The sequence below is a fragment of the Crinia signifera genome, chromosome 5, assembly GCF_055691185.1.
Source record: "Crinia signifera chromosome 5, ASM5569118v1, whole genome shotgun sequence".
In the NCBI taxonomy this organism is placed as follows: domain Eukaryota; kingdom Metazoa; phylum Chordata; class Amphibia; order Anura; family Myobatrachidae; genus Crinia; species Crinia signifera.
In genome coordinates this window covers 66,949,286-66,972,943 of record NC_139221.1, presented here as the reverse complement: position 1 = coordinate 66,972,943, position 23,658 = coordinate 66,949,286, and the positions used below count along the sequence as shown (strand labels likewise).

The window sequence follows — 23,658 nt, the reverse complement described above, 5'->3', positions numbered from 1 at the left end:
ACCATTGCGGCACATATGCAGTGCGCCTTTTGCAAAGATATAATTGTGTCCACCTCTAAATCAAACATTAGTGTCACATTTACTTTTTAAATTATGAATTTCCCTTATAGGCTAGATGGAGAAGCTAAAGTTTATCTGCAATTATAGATTTGGATATGTAAAAGGGTCAGTACACTGCAATGTTGGAATACTACCAGCCAGGAGAAACTAGCTTCTGCCTTCCTTTTCCCTTTCCTCACAAGTAAACCCATTAAGAAACTTCATCCAAAGTCTAAAATATAGTACTGGGTAAAATATAAGATTACATTTGTTTTATTATATATAAAAATGCATCTTTAACCCAATCCTTGGGCATCGAAATGCCACAACTGCTTCCTCCTGTACACCGCTGTTGACTCAGGTGGGCAGGAGTAGCAGAAAGGGAAGATAGTTTTAGACCACTTGGGTTTCAGAGGCATGGATCAGACGAGCCGTGCATCACAGATAAAGGCAACTCAGATTTAAATGATAACTAAGTAAACTGTATCTAATACTAGAGGTTTTGGGCACAAGGCCAGATGTACTAAGCTTTAAAAAGTGATAAAATGGAGAGTGATAAACAACCAATCAGCTCCTGGCAGTCAAGATAAATAATGGACATCTAGCATATCAGAAGATCAAATACGATGAAGTCTATTTAGAGGTCAAAATGATGTTGCTTGGATTAAAGTAAAAAAACTAAATGTCTACTCTTCTAAACTTTAGGAAATCGTAATCACCAGCATTAAAACTTAATTCAAATGCAATTTCTCCCTCTCGCCAAAATAAAGAAAACACATAGCCACTGCTGGAGACTAGTCCATTAAATAACAATACAGTAAATACTTAAAGTATTTTTAATTTCCTCCCCAAATGTTATTTTCATTGTAGCTTTAGTGCTGCTGCTTTTGCATACTTTTAGTAATGAGGTCACTACATTGGTCCAACAAATTAGATGTCAGCATCTGAAATGTTATTTATTGAAATACCAGGATGCACACATAGGGTGAGTTACTATGTAACCAATACCCCTTTCACACTGAAAAATATTTCCCGGGTTATTGCACATGAACGCACAACAACCCAGGAAACTGTTCAGTGTGAAAGGGTCCAGGAAGACTGTACCGGGTCCAACGTTCCGGGATTTCATCCAGGTCTTAACCACGGTTGTCCTGAGTCAAGGCACCACTGGGAGATGCTGACATCTCCCCGGCCCTGCCTCCCGATTAAGTCACCCGCCAAGCTTTATGCCGGGTCTGGTGGCTAGTGTGAAAGTGCTTGCAAGCAAGCTTTCCAGTGTGAAAGGGGTATAAATATACTGTATAGCTCTTCTCTCTCCTTTCATTGGGTATGGATCATAGGCTAGACAGACATTAGCTCTACAAGCATTAGGTCGACCACTGAAGGTCAACATGCATGAAGGTTGACATGGATTAGGTCGACAGGGACATTAGGTCGACATGGGAATGGTGGATAGTCAAAGGTCGACATGGGGTTTTTCACCTTTTTACCAGAGTTTTACACAGTCGACATGGACACTAAAAAGTGCCCCTCTGCGCTCGCCATGCTTCAGGCTAATTATTTTATTCTCCCACCACGGAGTGATAAATTTACATTTTTGACTTTGGCAATTGGCAGGAAAACGTCTGATGCCAAAGTGTTCAATACCAACAGTAAAGCATGGAGGTGGCATTATGCTGTGGAGCTGTTGCAGCAGGATTGGAATGGGTCCAAGTCTTGTAATGCATGGTCAAATTAACTGAGAAGTATTGAGATGTTCTCAATAAATCTGTCCTCCTTACATTGCGGCAATTCTACAGAATTGGAACCTCATATTTCCAGGGTGACGTTGGACAGGTATAAAGAAAATTCAATAACTTCGATGGACTGGCTAGATCAGTCCAGATCTTAACACCACTGAAAACCTCTGAGACATATTTGAGCGACGGGTGCATTCAAGGCTAACTTGATCTTCTTCAGGGTCACAGTTGGTCATTGTGCTTAAGGTAAAATGGCAAAACATAGCATCTGCTGTTGTCCAGTAACTTGTGGACAGTTTGCCAAGAAGGGTGTCTGCAGTAATCACTGCACGTGGTGGACAGGACATCAATAAAATCTTGTTGATCTATTTGCTCTCAGTGCCTTATCACTTTTGTCTACATACTGCAGTGTAATAAACATACAGATGGAGCCACTGTCATCTATCCCTATAATAGGATTAAGTGAGTAATTGGATTACCCTACTAATGCCCTACTGCAGTGGTTCCCAAACTGTGCGCCGTGGCTCCCTGGGGTGCCTCGGGACACATGCAGGGGTGCCCTGGGTTGGTAGTCCAGGACCAACTCAAATTATTAATGGTTAATTATTTAAAAGCAAAACCAGTGCTGGTGGCTGCCAATCATAAAATGTGTACAAATAGAAGCAATTCCTGCCCTTTTCCACATAACTGACCCTAAGAACCGCATATAAATCCAATCTAATTAAAATAAATTTGGCCTAGGGGTGCCGCAAAAAAAATTGTTATACTCTAGGGTGCCGTGATTAAAAAAAGATTGGGAACCCCTGCCCTACTGTATTGTTCTATGTATTGTATTGCAGCTGAGAACAATAGGATAGCCATGGCTAGCCATGCCCTAAGGAAGATAGATGAGATGGGCTCCTACTGTACATGTATTTTATTGTACTGTCCTAGGCATGCAATGGACTCTACTTAGCAGTTTTGCTTAGGTTTCATGACCATGCAGACTGAATATCCATGTAAAATACTCCTCAGATTTTCATACTCAGGGCAGAGAAATGGCATTACTTTGCTGATCTATCACCAGATGATAACCTTAAGCTGGGTAAACACTATAACCTTAAACTGGGTAAACACTAGCGACTATGCAATATATACACATAGCAAAATCAACGCCGACAGATCCCAGCAGGGTAGCCGGCTTCAGTAAATGCAGAAATACTTGCTGATGCAAGTAGCGACGGAGCGCCGCTGCGGCTATGCTGCTGTTGGCAGCACTGCCCTTGCTATCGACATCTTCCATTGGTAGAACCATGCATCGTCATCGACATAGCATAGGTACACACTGGAAAATGTGCCTGGTAAGAGCAGACATGTCCAAACTGTGGCCTTCCAGCTGTTGCGAAACTACACATCCCAGCATGCCTTGCCATAGTTTTAGTATTCCCTAATAGCAAAACTGTGGCAAGGCATGATGGGCCACAGGTTGGACATGCCTGGTCTAGAGCAGTGGTTCCCAACCTTGGTCCTCGAGTACCCCCAACAGTGCACGTTTTCCAGGTCACACGGCAGGTGCACTCATTATTCAGACACATATGAAAAGATCACAGATGGAGCTAATTATCTCACCTGTGATTCTGGGTGGAGACCTGCAAATGTGCACTGTTGGGGGTACTTGAGGACCAGGGTTGGGAACCACTGGTCTAGAGTGTACCCAGATTAACATGCGTGCCATTAGTTAGTCGATAGACAGGCATTGGTTGTGCATTCTACATGAGCTCTGCAGACCAAGAAATGCTGTTGTCTGAATTTTTTTGTTTGTTTGCTTAAACATTTTTTTTGGGTGGGGGAAGGGGGGGTGTAACTTAATTCATGTTTTAATGAAAGAACAAAATAGTGATGCATTAGAAACATTGATCAACCATGTTTTGATACTTTCTAACATTAATATTATTATTTTAAGATTTATTTTACATTTTTCAGTAAAACTAATTTTTTACAGATTAGTGTTCATCTTGGAATATATGTAGATAGACTGGAATGGGATCATTCGTCAGACTGCATTTAGGTCTACAGTCATTAGTTCGACCCCACTAGGTCGACTGGCATTAAGGTCGACCTGACTTAAGGTCGACATGGGCCAAGGTCGACATGACTTAAGGTCGAATTTGCATAAAGGTCGACATGAGGAAGGTCGACTGGTCATAAGGTCGACATGGGTTTTTCACTGTTTTTTGATCCGAATGTCGACAAAGTCGACATGGACACAGTTGGCAATGAGAATCGGACCCTCGCTTCGCTCGCAATGCTTCGGGCACGGTGCCTCGCTGCGCTCGGCACACTATTTTATTCTCCCACCACGCCCTAGTGGATGGTAGGGCATGAAATACCGCCTGTCGGCTCAAAAAACAGTGAAAAACCCATGTCGACCTTATGACCAGTCGACCTTCCTCATGTCGACCTTTATGCAAATTCGACCTTAAGTCATGTCGACCTTAAGTCAGGTCGACCTTCCTGCCAGTCGACCTAGTGGGGTCGACCTAATGACTGTAGACCTAAGTTTATTCTAATAGATGACCGCATCCCGATAGACTAAACATGTTAATACAAAGTATGATAAGTACTACAAGTTAATTTTAAGCATTAGTCCTATTTATTACTTTATAATTAAATACATCTAAAATCAAAATGGTAATTCCAACTGGAAATGAAAAACACTTTTCAAAGAAACACACACAGAGTTTAATATTAGCACTGGGCATACCACTGCCATTAAACATTTTGAATAAAAACCCTACTTTTCTTTAGTAAAATAGGGTGTGTTTTTGTTTAATAGAATACATGATGCCAGTACTGACAGCATAATAAAAAAAGTGTTTTTTTGTTTTGTCTTTTATAAACAATCTAGGCCATAAACCTGTAAAAGGTTCATTGATATTTATCTGATACCTAATGTATGCTAACGTCACACAGACTATCCACAGCATCAGGAAGTACTTGTGCATATAAAATAATATTAAATAATATAAATTTTAATTTTCACAATTTACCATTACTGCCATCGGGGATTCTGCCTCAGTTAAATAAATATATAGAAATATCCATGTATAAGAGTCCCTTTTGCAGCAAAGCAAAAAATATAATAATAATCTACGGTACTTGTTTCCTAGCACGGTGCCCATCGCATTGCATACCATAAGGCATACAATGCGGTATGGTATGCAATGTGATGTTAGCCGATGTTATACAATTTTAAATTGTATACCATCGAATTGTATGCCATTGTACGGCATATACAATGATATATGATTTTAAATTGTGTAAGCATCCTAATGGGTGTTTTCAATGTTAAATGTGCCCCCTATAAGATAAATAATTGTATAAGCACTGTAATAGGTGCTTACAATGTTAAAAGCACCCCCACGCCACCCGTAGTATCAACGCCAACCCAAAGCGCGGCAAGCGCAGCTAGCCCGCGAGGGGCAGGGGTACGCGCCTCCGTCCTTCATACCTCCACTATCCACGTTTGCGTGGAGATGATCTTATATAGTGTGGCGAGCGCAAGCCACCGAGCCCGAAGCGTGGCGAGCGGACGCAGAATACATGTGAAGTAATGCGCGTCGCCACGCTTCGGGATCGGTGGCTCGCTGCGCTCGCCACACTGTATAAAATCAACTCCACGCCGACGTGGATATGAAAAGGTCGGAGGACGCGTACCACCGCCCCACGCTTCTGGTTGGCGTTGATAGTGGCGGTGGCGTGGGGGGTGCATTTAACATTGTAAGCACCTATTAAGATTGTATAGGAGGACCATTTAACATTGAAAAAAAACATTAGGGTGCTTATACAATTTAAAATCGCATCGCATTGCATTGTATGCCATTGTATGCCACATACAATGGTATACAATTTTAAATTGAATACAATGCCATACGACTGAATATCGTGGGCGCCGTGCTAGGAAAAAAGTACCTAATCTTCTTTTAAAAGTAGCAGAATACCAAAAGGTGGTACACAAAATAAATCATTAATCCTTTGAGTGCCAAATGAATTTGTCGAAATAGGTGTAAAAATTGACAAGTAAACATTTTTATTCATCACAATGACCTGTAACGTTCATTTTTTACTTGAATTTTTATAACAAATGTGAGCAACGCTGGCATTTTTAGTGGAAACATAGCACATCTCTCACAGAGATTTGGCATTCAAAGGGTTAATGAACCCAATGAAATAATAAATGCATTTGATCTTTAAATATTCTTACGTTTGAACTGCAAGCTCTGTGTCAAATGTAAGGGTGATTCCAGTGTTCACCAGAAATACATACAACTTCATGATGACTGCTCTATGTTCCTCTGCACCCTCCTCTGCACTTTGGTCTGCTCATTTAGAAACTGTGGAGAAAAATAAGTGATATGTAACATATGGAATAGCTTGGTCTTGTTATATATAAAAAAAAAAAAAAAAACACACAAATAAACCCATAATACTAGACATAAAAGTCACTTCAGAATTATACTGGACATAAACCACACTTTAGAATTGTCGATACAAGCATAGCCTAAAACGTGAAAGAAAAAAAAAAGAAAACAAACCTAAAAGGAATTTTTTACCATAGTAATGGATTCCAATCGTCTGCATATTGCATATGACCGGGTTGGGTCATCTGATGCAACGTCAGAAATATTTAACATGCCGTATTTTGCATATTTGTTGAAGTCGATCATCTGCAGATTGGGCCAGCAGAACGGGAAATCTGACGGTAAATGTATTGCTCAAATATGATTGAAGACAAAAGACATTTCTGAAATGTTGATAAATTCGCAAAGAAACACAATAAATAAAATATTACGCACTTTTAGGGGGGTATGCAATGTCATTCGTGCTCCCGCAGCCATCTCCCGATGGGGGAGACGGCTGCGGGGCCCTATTCAATGCTGTCTTCCCCAACAGCATTGAACAGGGGTTTTGCGCAGAACGAGCCGACATCACAAGCTGTCGGGCTCGTTCTGCTGAGAAAAGCCGGAAATAGGCGAGCTTCCGGCCTGAGCTCTTCTATTTCCGTCATCAACTCGCAGACACGCCCCCCTTCTCGCCGCTCGGCGGCCGGGACATTGAATCCCGACTGCCGAGCTCCAGGCTAGCCGACAGAGAACGGGACAGGGGCACGGCTGTCGCGCTAGCTCGACAGCCGTGCCCCTGACATTGAATACCCCCCTTAGACTGTTACTACACAGAATAAGGCCTGCATACGTTATGTGTGACAGTAAGCATATCCAGTTATTGACACACCTTTCCACCCCTACAACAGGGTAAAAAAATTACTAGCAGATCAGCGGCAATGAGGACAGCATTGCATAGCTCTGCGCTATGCAAAGCCTTCCTCCCCCGCAGTCGGAAAGTGACTCAGTGTACATGCACTGAGCAGCTTTCCCCCCAGCGATGAACACGATCATCGCTGTCCATACATGCTGTGCAAAGTCGCACCGTGTGTATGGACCTTAAGGATTTTGATTGAAGATTGAAACGTCGACTGAACCATGCACTTTATTCTGCTTGGTAACTGATTCAATCAATATTACAACAAGCAAGTCCGGTGCGTGCTCAGAGTATAAAAGCTTTAGATATTTTTTTTCTTTAACACATGAAGAGTAAGCAATTCTAATTTTTGCATTAAATAATGACAGGAACACCTCCCTGGTCTCATTGGATTGCTAGGCTGGTACAAAGATTATTGGAGAAGGGTGAAGGTTTCTAAATTTGTTGTAAAATTATTTTGTTACCATTAAGAAGAAATCACAACTACTTTGCTCTATGGTTACCTCTAGAACAGTGGTTCCCAACAGTGCACGTTTTCCAGGTCTCCACAAAGAATTGCAAGTTAACCAATTAGCTCCACCTTTGTCAGTGAAAAATGAGTACACCTGTGCACCTGCCAGGTGATCTAAAAAACGTGAACTGTTGGGTGTACCTGAGGACTGAGGTTGGGAACCACTACTCAAGAACAATCCTTCCCTTACAGATTTGGTACTTGTGTACTAGCACGGCGCCCACGATATTTGGTCACACAACTTTTAATCGCATCGCATGGCATACACCCGATACGACTTAAAATTGTATAAGCCCCCTATACGATGATAAATAGTATAAGCACCCTAATGGGGGCTTACAATGTTAAATGCACCCCCACTATGAACGTGAACCCGTAGCATGGCGAGCGCAGCGAGCCCGCGAGGGGCGGCGGTACGTGTCCTCCGACCTTTTCATACCCCCACTATCCACGTCAGCGTGGAGTTGATTTTATATAGTGCTGCGCTTGCAACACTATATAAAATTAACTCCACGCCGACGTGGATAGTGGGGGTATGAAAAGGTCGAAGGACGCGTACCACCGCCCCCCGCAGGCTCGCTGTGTTTGCCACGCTTCGGGTTCACGTTCTTAGTGGGGGTGGCGTGGGGTGCATTTAACATTGTAAGCCCCCATTAGGGTGCTTATACTATTTAGCATTGCACCGCATTGTATGGCATTGTATGCCATATACAATTTTAAATTGTATACCATCAGGTGCCAATCGCGTAACATCGCGTCGCATTGCATACCATCGCATGCCTTATGGTCTGCGATGCGATGGGCGCCGTGATAGTACACAAGTACCACAGATTTTTCAAATTGAAATCTCCAAAATGTTGAATCTACTTTGCTATGAGTCACTGAGCACAGCATACTGTATATGTGTAATAAGTTTGAAAACAGGAAACATTGAAATAGATACTCATGGCAAGTATTTCAAATATATGCAGTAAATCATTATAAAATCAGTGAATACTTTATTTCCAGATTCCTCTATTCTTATAGCAAGCTTGATTAGGCTCAATCAGATATCTGCCAGATAGATATTTAAAAGAATCAAGTGCGGAAATGAATAAAGACATAAATAAAATACTATTCACAGTGAAGCTTGATAATTCCTCGCCAGTGCCACCACCACTCATTATAACAGAAATGTCATTAAGTATTAACAGATTCAGTACAAAGTAAAGATACTTCAAAGCGAATATTGCAGTAAAGCATTTCAAATATCATTAAAAACATGTAACAGGCTGTTGGAATTAACACTTTTTTTGTTTAAGGCTAATTAAAATTGGGCTGACTAGATGGGACAAACACTATTCAGCTGTTGCCACATCATATTTTTTACTGTTCAAAACCACTACAACATGAACAAATTGCCAATGCCATATATAACACTGCATAATTCAGATTGCTATGCCATAATTATATGGTATAGCAATGGGCGACTGGGCTGAAAGCCGCTCAGTTTACTCATGTGAGCTTCTTTCAGCTCCAAAGCCGCCAGTGTGTATGGGGCAGCGGTGAGCGCTGATCCACGAAAGTGGGGGTAGCTGAGGGAAGCAGAGAAAAGGCGCAACCAAACACGGCCACTATAGAAATTAAAAAACAAAATAAAACACACATTACACACACTACATTCACTAAATGCAGGTAATGGGTGGAAAATATAGAGAATAAATATTTCTGTGATTTGAATTTTTTTTGTGTGTTAGGATTGAAAACCATGCCTGAGAAGCCACAGGTCTGCAGTCCATCCCCACAATACGATGTAGATCTTATTTAAGGGGGTCTCCCAGCCATCGGCAACCACATGGGTCTTTAACCTGCGGTCCCTAGCTTCCGAGCACGGGCATTAGCACTGCACCGAAGTGCTTGCCAACAGCTACACACAGCTTTGAGACTAATGAAGGTCATTTACATTATGACATCACCCAACAGCACCACCTGTGGCAGATGCTGGAACTACCTGCTTAACATAAGTGAATGCCTTATAAGAGTAGGGAGCCCCATATCACCTTATTTCCCACTCAGGTGACTGGGACCATTGCCAATCTCCTTTTATAGGGTCAAAGTATTTAGCAATTGGGCCTGATCCCTTGGTATGTCTTTATGCACAAGGCACCATTTTGCTGCTAAGAAACCATTCCGATCTGGTGGCCAATTTTGGATTACCGCAGGGCTCAACAAGCCACGGCGACCAGTTTCTGCTTCCTGGTGACCAGATTTTTTGGGAGGGAGGAATCAGAATCTGGTCGTGGCTAGGTGCGATTGCAGTAACTGCTGGGTAGAGCCGTTGTCCATAAACCCAGCTGTATGAGAGCAGGTCCATGTGGCTATTTCAAAACTCAAGCCGGCATCAGGAGCCAATCACAGTTTGTGGTTCGGCAGCCAATCAGGAACGGCAGTGGTAGCTCCTTATTGGTTGTCGGATTGTGAGCTCCAAATGGCTCGCGATCATTATCTTGGATGGTAACGGCACAGAGGAGGATAGATAATCCTCCATGGCAATGAGAAAGTACCCCCATGGCAATGAGCAGTTAAACTCCTGGCAGAGCATGACAGCCCATGGCATTGAGCATTTACCCCTGGCAGAGCATGTAACCACAGGTATCAAGCATGAAGCCCATAGCAACAAGAATGTAGGTAAGCGGAACTTATGTGGCATAGGGGCAGATGTATTAAGCCTAAACAAGAGATAAATGCAAGGGTGATAAAGAGACAAAAATGTCCAGCCAATCACCTGCCAACTGCCATGTTACAGGTTGTGTTTTATGTGTTTTAAAAAAGTCAGTAAGGAGCTGATTGGCTGGACGTTTATCTCTCTTTATCTCCCTTGCATTTATCTCTTGTTAAGACTTAATACATCTGCCCCAAAATATGCAATAGGCATTATATGTAATGGGCATTACAGTGTGTGGCACAATGTGTAATGGGCATTACAGTGTTTGATGTATGTTATGGGCATTATGTCATGTGGTATAATATGCAATAAGTATCACAGTGTGTGGCATAACGTGTAATAGGCATTATGGCATGTGGTATAATATGTAATGGGTGTGTGACATGTGTAATAAGCATTATGGTGTAAATTTGTGGCACACACTGTCCCTTTTTTTTAATTTGGCTCCTACATTTTCATCCTGGCTCTTATATTTTAAAGAAATTTGTTGAGCCCTGGATTACCATGTTATGCATGCTCACCCAATTTTTTATTTACAAAGCAAAAAGGTATCTGCTTAGAAAACACAGTGGTACAAAGAAAAAAAAATGAAATCTGCAATTCTGCAACCTTCAGCTTAAAGCAAAAAAGTCACAAATGGCAGTGTGCCTTATATGCATGTGAAGTGGCAAGTTTTCCCAGTACCATCCCCTTTTTTGAACACAGTCCCACGTCTTGCCCAGGCCTTGCAGTGTCCCCCTGTTAGGGGTGCGGTGGGGCAAGTCTCTCTTGCTCGGTGCTGCTCTGAATGCGCACAGCGTCTATTCCTGGAGACAGAGGGTTGGGGCCATGGTCAGCAGCTCACCGAGCTGCTCACTATGCTCCCACAGCAGCAAAACAGGGGTGTGGACTCATGGGAGTGACACAATTTGTAGGCCACGCCCCCAAATTTAGGGCAGGTGCCGGTGTCTCGATTCCCTGTATCTAAAGTTGGGAGGTATGGTACACTACTGCATTATTCTTTAACAAAATGGTCAGTTATCCAAATTCTGCCAACCTTATTGAACATCTACATCACACACATCCTATCAGATGACACCTGAATCATCAATAATGGTGTTGTCATTGCAGAGTGGTTACTCTCACACAAGAAAAAATGCTTAGCTGATAAATTCCTTACATAATGGCTTTATGGGAGTAAAAATCAGATGATGGAAGAAGCAAACTTCCTGCTACAACCAAATTACCAGCTTTTATTACATTAACTCTGAACGATCACATCAAAAGTTTAATAGAACTTTTAACCACACACCAGTCTATGTAAATAACGCCTAAAGCCTTTATAAGGGAGAGGAACCTCAAGACATGCAAACAATAAACACTGCAAATAGTATTTTGTTAACTTTCATTTTGAATAGTATCTGGATCTCTGACCATGTCTAGGTTGACATGGGACACAGGCAAATCGTTGACATGACTATGGTTGACACTAAAATCACTACTATGCATTCAATACTTTGTATGACCTACTTCCAGCAGATTTAAACTGGCCATACATCAGAACAATTCTAGGCCTCAATGCACGATTTCAACGGATCGTGCAATCGATTGTGTGCATTGTGAGGTATTTCAGTACGATGACGATGCGATGCGCAGTCTCGCAGGTTGAGAGCTCGCTCCACTGATCATATGTGCTACACGCATGATCAGTAGGGATGGCATATGGCCGTAAGCATATCAAATGTGTTTTTAGCACATACGATCGATAGTTTCACAGATCATACGTTCACATAATGGCCCTTATTCTTCTTCACCCGCAAAGGCAAATTCCTTCTCAAATGGGCAAAACCATGTGCACTGCAGGTGGGGCAGATGTAACTTGTGCAGAGAGAATTAGATTTGGGTGGGGTTTTACTTCAAAGTGAGATCTATAGTGCAGTGTAAATATAAAGCAGCCAGTAATTACTCTGTACAAAAACAAAATAACTCACCCAAATCTCATTATCTCTGCGCAAGTTACATCTGCCCCACCTGCAGTGCACATGGTTTTGTTTATTTGATAAGGAATTTGCCTTTGCGAGTGAATCAGAATAACCCCCCTTATGCGGGTCTTTCTAATTTATGGACAGCTTTAGGAATAAGAGGGGTCTAGCGAGCAAGAGAAGAAAGTTAAGAACGAATTAATGAAATAAGAAATTTGTGGAAGCAATTACATGGTTTATGTGGATTGTTTGGAATCTTTTTATTTTGGAAATACTCATGATTTACAGCAATACAGCTCAAATTAAGAAATTGCAGTTCTCCAACATATAAATGTCAGAACATTTTGGAGGTTTTGTTTTTTTATTTCTTGCTGCTTGGAAAATATGAAGTCATTGAGGATAACTTGCATCATTTACCACTTATGCTGCTTTCCCACTGCAGACCAGTTTAAAGTACTGGTAATCTTAAATGGTATTTAAAACGGTATTAGCATTCCCACTGCAGCAGATTACCGTTTTAAATACCATTTAAGTACCATTCCCATTGCAGTGAACCGTGTAAAATGTAGAGTGCCTAACCCCCCCCCCCCCAAGTGTAAAGAGTGCCTAACCCCCCCGTACCTGCCCTGAGCCCCCACCTCCCCTCCCCTTGTACTTACCTGCACGGGGATGCAGGGCAGTGGGGAGGCAGCGGGGGTCCATGCAGGGTACAGGCAGTCACAGTGCCTGATGAGAACTAGTAGTTCTCACTTTGCGCATATGTAATGACTGCATGTGCATACTAATGAGCCGCTCATTACATATGTGCATATTTAATGAGCGGCTCTTTATTATGCACGTGCACTCATTACACATGTACAAAGTGAGAACTACTAGGTCTCATCAGGCACTGGGACTGCCTGGAGGCTAAATAACGTTTAAGAGGCATTCCCACTGCCTCTTAAACGTTATTTTAACATGTAGGACTCTGCTTTAAAAACGGGTTGAAATACCATTTACATTTAAACGGTATTGCAACTCTGGCACTTTCCCACTGCAGCCTTAAAACGGTAAATTGCGCTGAAAATCGGCAATTTACCGTTTTTAAGCTGCAGTGGGAAAGGGGCATAAAATAGGCAAGCTAAATTAGCACTGAACATGTGTGTTGACATGTGTAAGTAAATACCTGTGTACCAACACTAAATAATGCCGAAGATATTGTTCATTGTAAGTATGGTGATCAGTTTGTTGTGGTATTTCCTTGTATGACGCCTACTTCATGCTGATGAAACAATGTCTACATCAGTCACTAATAATTTCTTGTTCGAGAACATCATTTATGATAATATTATTTTCAGCCAATGCCAAAAACTGAATAAAGGTATGTAGTAGTAAGCTACAGTGAAAGCGTTATAAAGACAAAGGGGGGTATTCAATCCCAGACAAAAAATTTTTGAGCAAAATAAAGTCAGAGATTTGCCTTTTTAGTATTTAATCATGGGCATTTTCACCCTTTTTTAGTACAGTTTTGCCCATGCTTTTGGGGGGAGGGGTGAAATGGCATGGGCAAAAACAGCCACAAAATCTTTCGCCAATAATGGATGTTTCACCCAGGTGAAAAATCAACAGTGGGATTCAATAGGCAATACGAAGTTAGTCCGGATTGAATACCCCCCAAAATATGTCACTGGGACTCAACATAACCTAAACTTTAGAATGAAACTGAAACTTAGTGGTTATATTTTTATGGAAGAAACACTTCAAAACACAAGATCTATATTTACAAGCATAAAACACTCAATTTCGTTAAAAGTACAGTGTGGTAATGGTGTTTTGTGCTAACACAAAATAATGAAAAAAACATGGAAACAGTTTAACAATCGTCAGTATCATTATAACTCTTTGGGGTGCAATGAAATTATAGGCTATGCTAGTGATTTAGTGGTGCACTCCTATGCTGCACTCACGGTGGACCCTTAATTGTGTATTTTATTATGCACAGATATAGGTCGGTGAACAAAATGCAATTTTTAGTGATCATCACCTGCAATTTGCCCCTAACTGAAATGACCCCATTGACTTCCTTTCCTCTATCATAGCTACATTATATTCTAGACCAGGCATTCCCAACCACGGTCCTCAAGGCACACCAACAGTGCAGGTTTTAGTAATATCCAGGCTTCAGCACAGATGGTTTAATCAGAATCCCTGAGATTCTAATTAAGTCACCTGTGCTCAAGCCTGGATATCTAGAAAACCTGCACTGTTGGTGTGCCTTGAGGACCGTGGTTGGGAATGCCTGTTCTAGACCTTAAAGAAGGGTAACTGAAAATACTTCCTATATCCTATTAATGTATAAAAAAATATAATGGTGACAGAGCGATAATGGGAAAAAAGACCACTTACATATATCGGGTGCTGGATGACTGGATGACTGTCTAACAGTCGGGATCCCGACCAACAAGGACAATTCTCACTCGTGGGGGGTCCAAGACCCCCATAGATGGAGAATAGAACCTGTGGTGACTGCAGCGAGCCACCAAGCCCACAGTGTAACGAGTCAGCAAAGAGCTTTTTGCACTCACTCCACTGTTGGAGTACCAGCGACCCAGGATTCAGATGTTGGTCTACTTACCTTCGTGATCCTGACCTGTCATACCACACCCCATATACCTTTGCTCTAAAAGCCCTTTCACAATGGTCTGGTTCATATTTATCACCAAATGGAGCACAGTGATGTATAAAGATCACTGACAGAGGTGTAAATGGGTGTGCGTGTGTCCCCTCCCTACCCTGCCGGGTTCCGTCAGTAATGACGACGTGCTGTGGTTTATTTTTCAGTTACCCTCATCCTAGCAATCTCCTGAAAACAATTAAGTGTGCAATGGAATGTAACATAGTGATATAAGCTATTGCTGAACGACTTAATGGGAAATGGTATAAATTGGTTTATTTGACTGCTGTAGCTGGTATTTTATTTTGTTTTGGCTTAATTTAACCAAATCATGATCAGCCCTGTGTAAAAACGAAAATTGATAGTTGATAAGTGGCACATTGAACCAGTCAATCATGCCATTGTCACCTATAGCAGGTAGCCATAACTGGGGACTGTTATTGGTCTGAACTATCAATGAACTATCAATGTTTTCACTACAGAGGAGTGTATTATATCCCTTTTACAACACACATCAGACCCGGGTAATTGCCGGGTTGGTGACATGTCGGTCTGCATCGATGTGGGGTGTTAAAGTACCTGTTGCGGCAGGTTATCTTCCGATAACCCTCGCTTGTCCCGTGGTTCTCCATCTAGCGTAATAAAAAGGATCATAACAGTGCTTACTCCTAGCAAGCAGGGAAGTGTGATCACCGCCTTAAGTTACAGTACCCTCATCATTATCATATTGCAGATTTGGGGCCAAGACCACTCTCTGCTCTGATAGAGAAATAGTAACACAATGGGGCCAGTGACTGGGCTGCCAAAGCGCAGTAGCCGCAGTCGCCTCTCCACCTGGAACGTCTATCAGCCCTTTATTAAAAAGCTGGAAGTCAGAACTGATAGCATAGGGCCAAAGATGGTCAGAGTTCCCATCACTGTTAAAAAGGAAAAAGTTTCTGAGTGCTGAATCGTATCATCTGCAAGAGCATAAAGGTTACGCAGATTGGTAAGCATTGCTCCATCGTCAAGGCCTCGCAACAATGCACCCCCATTTTTGGGAATGCTGCCTGTCACCATCCTGCCCCCAAATGGCCTCAGCCTGTCAATCAGGGGGCACTGTGTGTGACTACACATCACCATCAGAGATATATGCAAACCATTGTGTTTACATACATTAATAAAGTAGACCAACAGTGTTGTCAGCACACCAAAGAGTCACTCCAAAGACAAGTATGTCAGAGTTGTGTCACCTATGAACTGTCTGACAGGGTTCCATAAACAGTGACATCCATCAATGGAAAAGTAAAGAAAAAAGCCATCATCAGTACAAGACTAGTGTTCATTCTAGCACCCGCTATATTTGAAAACCCATGCAGTTCCCCTTCCCTGCCTGGGGTGTCGCTGTCTGCTGTCATGCTTTTAGCCCAGTGTGCTCTGTGTATCAGCACTGATATGCAAACCAGACCTGTGCTAGAAACACCACAACAGACAGTGACACCTCAGGCAGGGAAGAGGAACTGCATGGGTTTTCAAAGATAGCGGGTGCTAGAATGAACACTACAAGACTATCAATGGTCTAAACAGCTTAACCTTGAGAATGGGGCCCTTATGCCCTCTTAGGGGGATTAAATTACGGGCATCCACTTAGCTAAATATGGCGTACTTTTGGGCAGCCCAATCTCGCACAAAACTGTTCACTATCCTATAGGATAGAAACACTTTTGTGCGATAGGCGACACACAATTTCTGGCTTTTAAATGCCGCGGCAACGGTAAGCCGCACCCTCTGTGCAGAACTGAATTCCCCTATTAGTCTGTTTGGTATTACTCAGTCTGGTTTTAATAAAGCTTTCTTCCCATATGTTAATCGCAACATAGTATGTTGTTACTATTTAAGTAAATATTGATAACTACGGTAAACTAATACAATGGAAGTGTAGCCAACAGCAGCTGTGGAATGCATGATGCTCTACAGGTAACATTTTGCATTCAATAAAATTAAATAATGTATACGATAACAAATCTTATAAGAAGATTATAAGCAAGCATAATGGAGTAATGCTGTGTCCAAAGTTTTGGAGAAAATAACAATTGGTCATTTGCTCCCAAACAACGGCAAACAATGCTGAAATAATTGTTTTTGTCCATTTTCCAGCGTGTGATTGCATTTCAATTGGACAGATAAATCTTTAGATGTGTACGCACTTTAAGGGTATGTGACTACATATTATAAACAGTATACAGATTACAGACCTGTCTGCATAAATCTTTGCGGCAATCATGCCAAACAGCCAGTCTTGGCATGCCTAGCTGCATGAAAATTTTCTAGTGATGAAAATGCATCTTACACCCCTTTTAAAAATGCGATCTAGCATTTACCCAGCCGGGCGCAGTCTGACCCCCTTTCACACATAGCAGCAAATTACTGGGTTAAAAACGGTCAACCCGGTAATTTGATGAAAACTTGGGTTATTTGTGTAGAGTAAAAGGGTCTACGCAGGTATCAAATCCCGAATCAGTGACCCTGCTAAAAAGCAGGGTCGTTGACCCGGGTAGACCCTTTCACACTACACAAATTACCGGAAGTGACTAGAACGCACAAGGAGACCATGCTGATTAACTTGCTTAACTGCATAAATGTCCATACACACCGGGCGACTATGCCCAGCGTGTATGGACAGCGATGATCGCGTTTATTTCTAGGGGGGAAAACTGCTCAGTGCATACACACTGAGGGTTTCCCCCTGCCCTGAGCTGACGGCGTGGGGGAGGACGGCTTCATATCGCTCATCGCCAGGGCATACACACTGAGCGGCTTTGAGCTGAAAGCCACTCAAACATGCTGTTTTGAGCGACTTTCAGCTCAAAGTCGCCCAGTGTGTATGGGCCTTAAGACAGCTTCTCTAAATATGTATACAAAGAAGTACAATGTACCAGTCGCAGCTCCGTTCCAATATAACTTATTTTCGGTTTGTATTCAGAGATACATACAGACTTGACAAGTGTCATGTATCAAATTAATCAGCACAGTCTCATAAGAGTATCACTGCACCTGGTGGCTCACACTTACCAGACATCTCTCACTGTATAGCGTATGCAGGCTAGATGTCGGAGGACACAACTGAGTAGGTTCAGCTGATGCAAATTAATGCAATGGATAGAACAAAGTTCCATTGAATGTCATAGACAGTGTATAGGTAGACAGAAAACATTGTGTATAAAACACAAAAGGTAGTGTCCTTTCCACTGGCACTTTCAGATATACTATACGCCGAACATCCCTATTAGGAGATAATTGTCTCCTCTTCTCTGCCTCCAAATATGTGTATAAGGTCAGTAGAGATCAGATGTTAAAATCCCAATGAGATAAATTCATATATATGGACCCTCCATCATGTGAAGACCGCAGAAAGAAACACCATACATCCCTGTTAAGCGATATGAGTCTCCTCCGTTGTCTCGGCCAGTAAATAGAATGTAGAAGGTTGGGAATCCATTAACCCAAATGATGTCCAAAAGGGCGTGTTTGAATAAATTGAGATAAACAAACCGTATTTGATCTGTCCTGACCTTATATACGTATTTAGAGGCAGAGAAGAGGAGACGATCATCTCCGAATAAGGATGTTCGATGTGTAGTATATCTGAAAGCGCCGGTGGAAAGGGCACTACCTTTTGTGTTTTATACACATTTTTTTCTGTTGCTCTTGTGTATGTTGTGGGGACACCAGTATTTTTCCATCAGCTGCTACAGAGTGCATTTGTGTCACCAGTTTACCACGTCTATATTTTAATGGTAGTGTCTAGATCCCCTTCAGTTTTGACAAATTTCCCATCATGCCCTGGGTCCACGTATACCTGGAGGGGAATATAAATCTGTAGCGAGGTAAGCGAGCCACCGTACCCGAAGCGTGCGAGCCCGCGAGAGTACAATGCAACTAAAATATAACAAAATAACCTACACCTATGTGAATTACAGATGAAATAAAAAAAAACGTTGTGAGGGCATCTAACAACCTCACTGAATGTCACATCCTGTAATCAATACTGAAGGGGATCTAGCCTCTACCATATTGTAATGTACAGGTAGAGCTTGCATATGTTGTGGTACCTGACTACACTGCAAATGCCATAGCTGCATCAGGTGGCTGGAACAAGCTGCAAATAAGTGATTCTGACAGAGGTAAGTAGAACTAAAGTAAAACCAGTTTACATACCTCCCAACATGACCCTCTCCAGGAGGGACACAATGCTCTGTTTCTGGACTTTACTCTTAATGTATGACTGCCATCATCTGTGTTGAACAGGTTAAGTGATAAGAAAGGTGTTTCACCATAGGTGATGGTAATCATACTTTAAGAGGGAAGTCCAGGAACAGAGCATTATGTCCCTCCTGGAGACGATCATGTTGGGAGGCATGAGTTTAGCCGACTGTGGCACAGAGAACAAGTTGGAACCAGATATAAGTAAGAAACTGACAGTTCACACTAGATAAACAAGTGTAACTAAGGTATATGGAATGAGAGATGAAGCATACGTTAAGGCCTTTGACAGGAGCAGCCATTAACATTGCAGCAATATAGATCATTAAATGTCTGCTATGGGGATCAAAACAATAAGGATTAGAGAACTACAGATGTGACAACATACATCTAACCCCCTTTGCACATTAAACATTCCTTCTAGTCATGCCAAGCTGTGGCTTGGTACCACAGGGTGTTTTTCCCCTATAAAACATTTGATAACCTCAAAGTGATGCGAATAGGAAGCACAAGCAGCTTATACTAAAAAGCACTGTAGAATAATAGGTACTTGTTTCCTATCAGGGCGCCCACGATTTTAATCGCGGGCATCGGGGGTAAAATCGGGGCCATCGCGGCCGATAAAAAATCTGCTGCGATGGGCCAGACGCGATGCCCGCGATTTTCCCATAGAGAACAATGTTAAATGCCTCAATTTACCCGCGATGACCGCGATTTACCATAGGAAACAATGTTAAATGGATCAATTTCCCCAAATTATCATAGGGAACAATGGGAAATGGGGCAAAAACACCCCTGAACATAAAAATGTCCCCCCAAAAGTAGTTGACGCCACCCCGCCATCAACGTGAACCCGAAGCGTGGCGAGCGCAGCGAGCCCGCGAGGGGCGGCGGTACGCGTCCTCCGACCTTTTCATGCCCTACTATCCACTAGGGCATGGAGTGAGAATAGAATAGTGTGGCGAGCGCAGCGAGCCACCGAGCCTGAAGCGTGGCGAGCCCCGCGAGGGGACGCAGATACCTTCACAGGTAAACGCGTCCCTTCGCGGGCTTCCCAGGTGTCCGCGTCGCCATGGACACCTGGGAAGCCCGCGAGGGGACGCGTATAACTGTGAAGGTATCCGCGTGCGCTCGCCACGCTTCGGGCTCGGTGGCTCGCTGCGCTCGCCACACTATTCTATTCTCACTCCACGCCCTAGTGGATAGTAGGGCATGAAAAGGTCGGAGGACGCGTACAGCCGCCCCTCGCGGGCTCGCTGCGCTCGCCACGCTTCGGGTTCACGTTGATGGCGGGGTGGCGTCAACTACTTTTGGGGGGACATTTTTATGTTCAGGGGTGTTTTTGCCCCATTTCCCATTGTTCCCTATGATAATTTGGGGAAATTGATCCATTTAACATTGTTTCCTATGGTAAATCGCGGTCATCGCGGGTCAATTGGGACATTTAACATTGGTCCCTATGTAAAATCGCGGTAATCGCGTCGGTCGCATCGCATGTCATTATAATGGCATACGATGTACCCGCGATGCCCGCCCAGATAGGAAACAAGTACCGAATAATATTTCATATGCAGATAACGCTGCGGCCGCACACAGACTAAAGGCAGGATGTATATTATTTTATTTAGAAGCATCGCTTTGCGAATAACACTTTTTTAACAAAAAAAAGTCAAATGAAAAGATGCCAGGTGCTACCAAGTCATACGGCACTCGCTCATTATGTGTCATGCGACTTGTAGCGCACTGAAGATAGATGTTTGCGGACAGATCTGTATATAACAAAATCTACAATGGCTCGAAATACTTTACCTCAATGATTTGTCACATTGGGGCAGATGTATTAAGCCTTAACAAGAGATAAATGCAAGTACCATGAGGAGAGATAAACGCCCAGCCAATCACCTGCTAACTGCCATGTTACAGTTACAGTTTGAAAAAAGTCAGTAAGGAGCTGATTGGCTGGACATTGATCTCTCCTTATCACACTTGAATCTATCTCTTGTTAAGGCTTAATACATCTGCCCCAGTATAACTTACTATTTTAAAAGTATGTTCAAAACTAACACAATGAAGTAGGAAATAACAAATAAGTAAGTAGTGACTGAACTGCATAACATGAGTAAGCAGGACTGATAATGGGTGTAATATTAGTCATAGCAGGAGAAAGAAAGCTGTACACCCCTGACACATCACGATTATGAATAAATCATGGGGCAGTGGTGTGTGTGTGTAATCATGGGGCAGTGGTGTGTGTGTGTGTGTGTGTGTGTGTATATTATATATGAACTAGGGTTTGCTGTCACCGCTAACAGAGTGCAGGCATGCTGTGCTTATGTCACACAATGCAGTGACAGGTGTAGTGGGCAGCCATATAAGGAAGGCTCTATGGCCCTTGGCATACACCTCTGGTGGCCCTTGGCATACACCCCTGGTGGCCCTTGGCATACACCCCTGGTGGCCTTGTACACACGGAGCTGACAGGTCTGGCATAGGGCTGTGATACTAGGAGAGGATGGTGGATTGCAGGCCTGGGTCTCCTATCCCAGGCCGGGGAGGGAGCTGTCAGCTGTCTGTTCCATCCACACAAATATTCCAACCGAAAGCCGCTCAGGTTCCCCCCGTGGCGTTTCCTCGTCTACCCCACCCGTGATCCCGTCATACCAGGGCAGAGTCCGTCCGGCAGTCTGGAAGCAAGTCCCTTGTTATTGTTGTTGTTGACGACTCAGCATCGCTCAGGCTGCTGCCTGTTTCCGGCAGCGTTCTGACATCGCGAGAGTGCCCCGAGATCTCGCGTTGTGCTGAAGTCTGGGGCTCTGGGAGCGAGCGGTGCTAAACACAGGGGCGGAGGCTGCTGCTGCTGCTGCTGGCTGCCCTGTCTGTCATGTTTGATCGTCAGTATCTAATCTAAGCTGGTGACAGAAATGCTTTAAGGGGCACTGCTACTCTAGGCTTCGGTTATCCCCTAATAGTGCAGGGAGCTGCACTGTCCCAACAGTGGGGAGTTATTTATATCTGATTGATGTTTTATGCGAATACATAAGCAGATTGATTATCGAGCGACTGCGCATGCGTAGATTGCATTGTGCATGTGTGAGGGGTGGCGGGGGTGTGGTGCCTGCTACCATGCAGGTGTAACTTTGCCTATTACCTGCCGCCGCGCCCTTTCAGGCCGTAACAAACGAATGGTCCTATCATGTCTGGACCCAGACACGATGATGACCAAGAAGGAAGGAGATGAGGTGAGTATCGTCCACCCTGGATGCAGACCATGAAGGTCATCCTTGGCACTTTTGGCCTCAGAGACCAAATTATCACCTAACGGTACTCACGCACCAGGTGAAAACTCAACCTTGCACTGGAATGCAAGGCCCACAGTCCGCCCAAAAGAAAGGAAGACAGGCAGAGATAGACACATAAAAGACAGATGGACAGAGACGATACTCACCGACACTAAACTTAAACTTCCTCCGCAACTCTGCTTAGAGGTCCCTGCAAGGTGACAAGACAACCTTGCAATGCAGAGCTTAATGCTACTAAGTGTAACAGGCAACTACGTGAACTGTAACACCTAGAACTGACTATGCAGGCCAAATTAGATTTTGGGAGCGTTTTTGAAAAAAATTAAGACGGCAATCAATTATGTGGCAAAATCAACCTGGTTTTGTAAGTGTAAATGATTGCTGCTTTTAAAAAATGGGAAAACTCTCCCAAAATCTCTCACTTTCTGATTTCACACCCTGTTACATTTGGCCCTGTGTGTTTTGTGCGTCACAAACTCCAACATGTCTAAATAAATTGTGCACTGCATGGAAAACGACATACAGCATCAAACATCAGTGCATCAGTGTCGGGACTGACCTATAAATCTCTCCTATTCCACCTCCCTACCTGGAGCATGCCAGCCCCTGGATGCAACTGCTACTCCTACTTGGGTGACGGAAAAGGTGACATCTGCACAACCTGTTCACCTCTTACCCCAACTACCCACGAGGCAACTGGACACTCCATCTTTCAACCAATACACCCGGGGGAAAAAACTCCTTAGCCCTGCAGCCTATTGCTCAGGGTCACCTTTTATTCCACTAGGGAATCTACTACCGGGCCTAGTGCTTTTACCTGTAGGCATAATGCCTTTACTTGACCAAGGACCTAGTGCCCGATCAGTGCCCACGGACCAAGGGGGTCCACTTATCATGCCCACAAACCAAGGGGTTTGGCTACCAACTCTTGGGCCAAATTCTTGGCTTTATGCACCTTGGGCCTAATGTCCACGATTAGGTCCTCGGGCCTAATGCTCATGTTTAGGTTCTCTACTGTGACCACAAGCCAAGAGGGCCTGCCTATGTCCATAAGCCTAATACCAAATCACCCAGTGGTCTAGGGAAGGGTAGATGGCCCCTGCAGGCCACCAACTTCTTTCTTATGCTGCTGGCCAGCAGCAGTGCAGCTTTCCATTCTTATCCAGTTGGCATCAGGAACCTTCTTTGTTGATCTTCTGGCCTCTTCTGTGG

At 43.3% G+C, this 23,658-nt stretch overlaps 1 protein-coding gene across 1 annotated transcript in view; it reads right to left on the bottom strand.

The window, feature by feature from the left end:
• Positions 1-21,957, bottom strand: part of RB1CC1 (RB1 inducible coiled-coil 1) — a 145,167-nt gene extending 123,210 nt beyond the window's left edge. Inside the window, exons 1-2 of the mRNA XM_083187391.1 lie at positions 21,809-21,957; positions 6,022-6,151 (exon numbers count right to left, since the gene is read on the bottom strand). Coding sequence (XP_083043517.1) covers positions 6,022-6,092 — 71 coding nt within the window. The 5' untranslated portion in view covers positions 6,093-6,151; positions 21,809-21,957. The remainder of the gene's footprint in view (positions 1-6,021; positions 6,152-21,808) is intronic.
• Between the last annotated feature and the right edge of the window lie 1,701 nt (positions 21,958-23,658).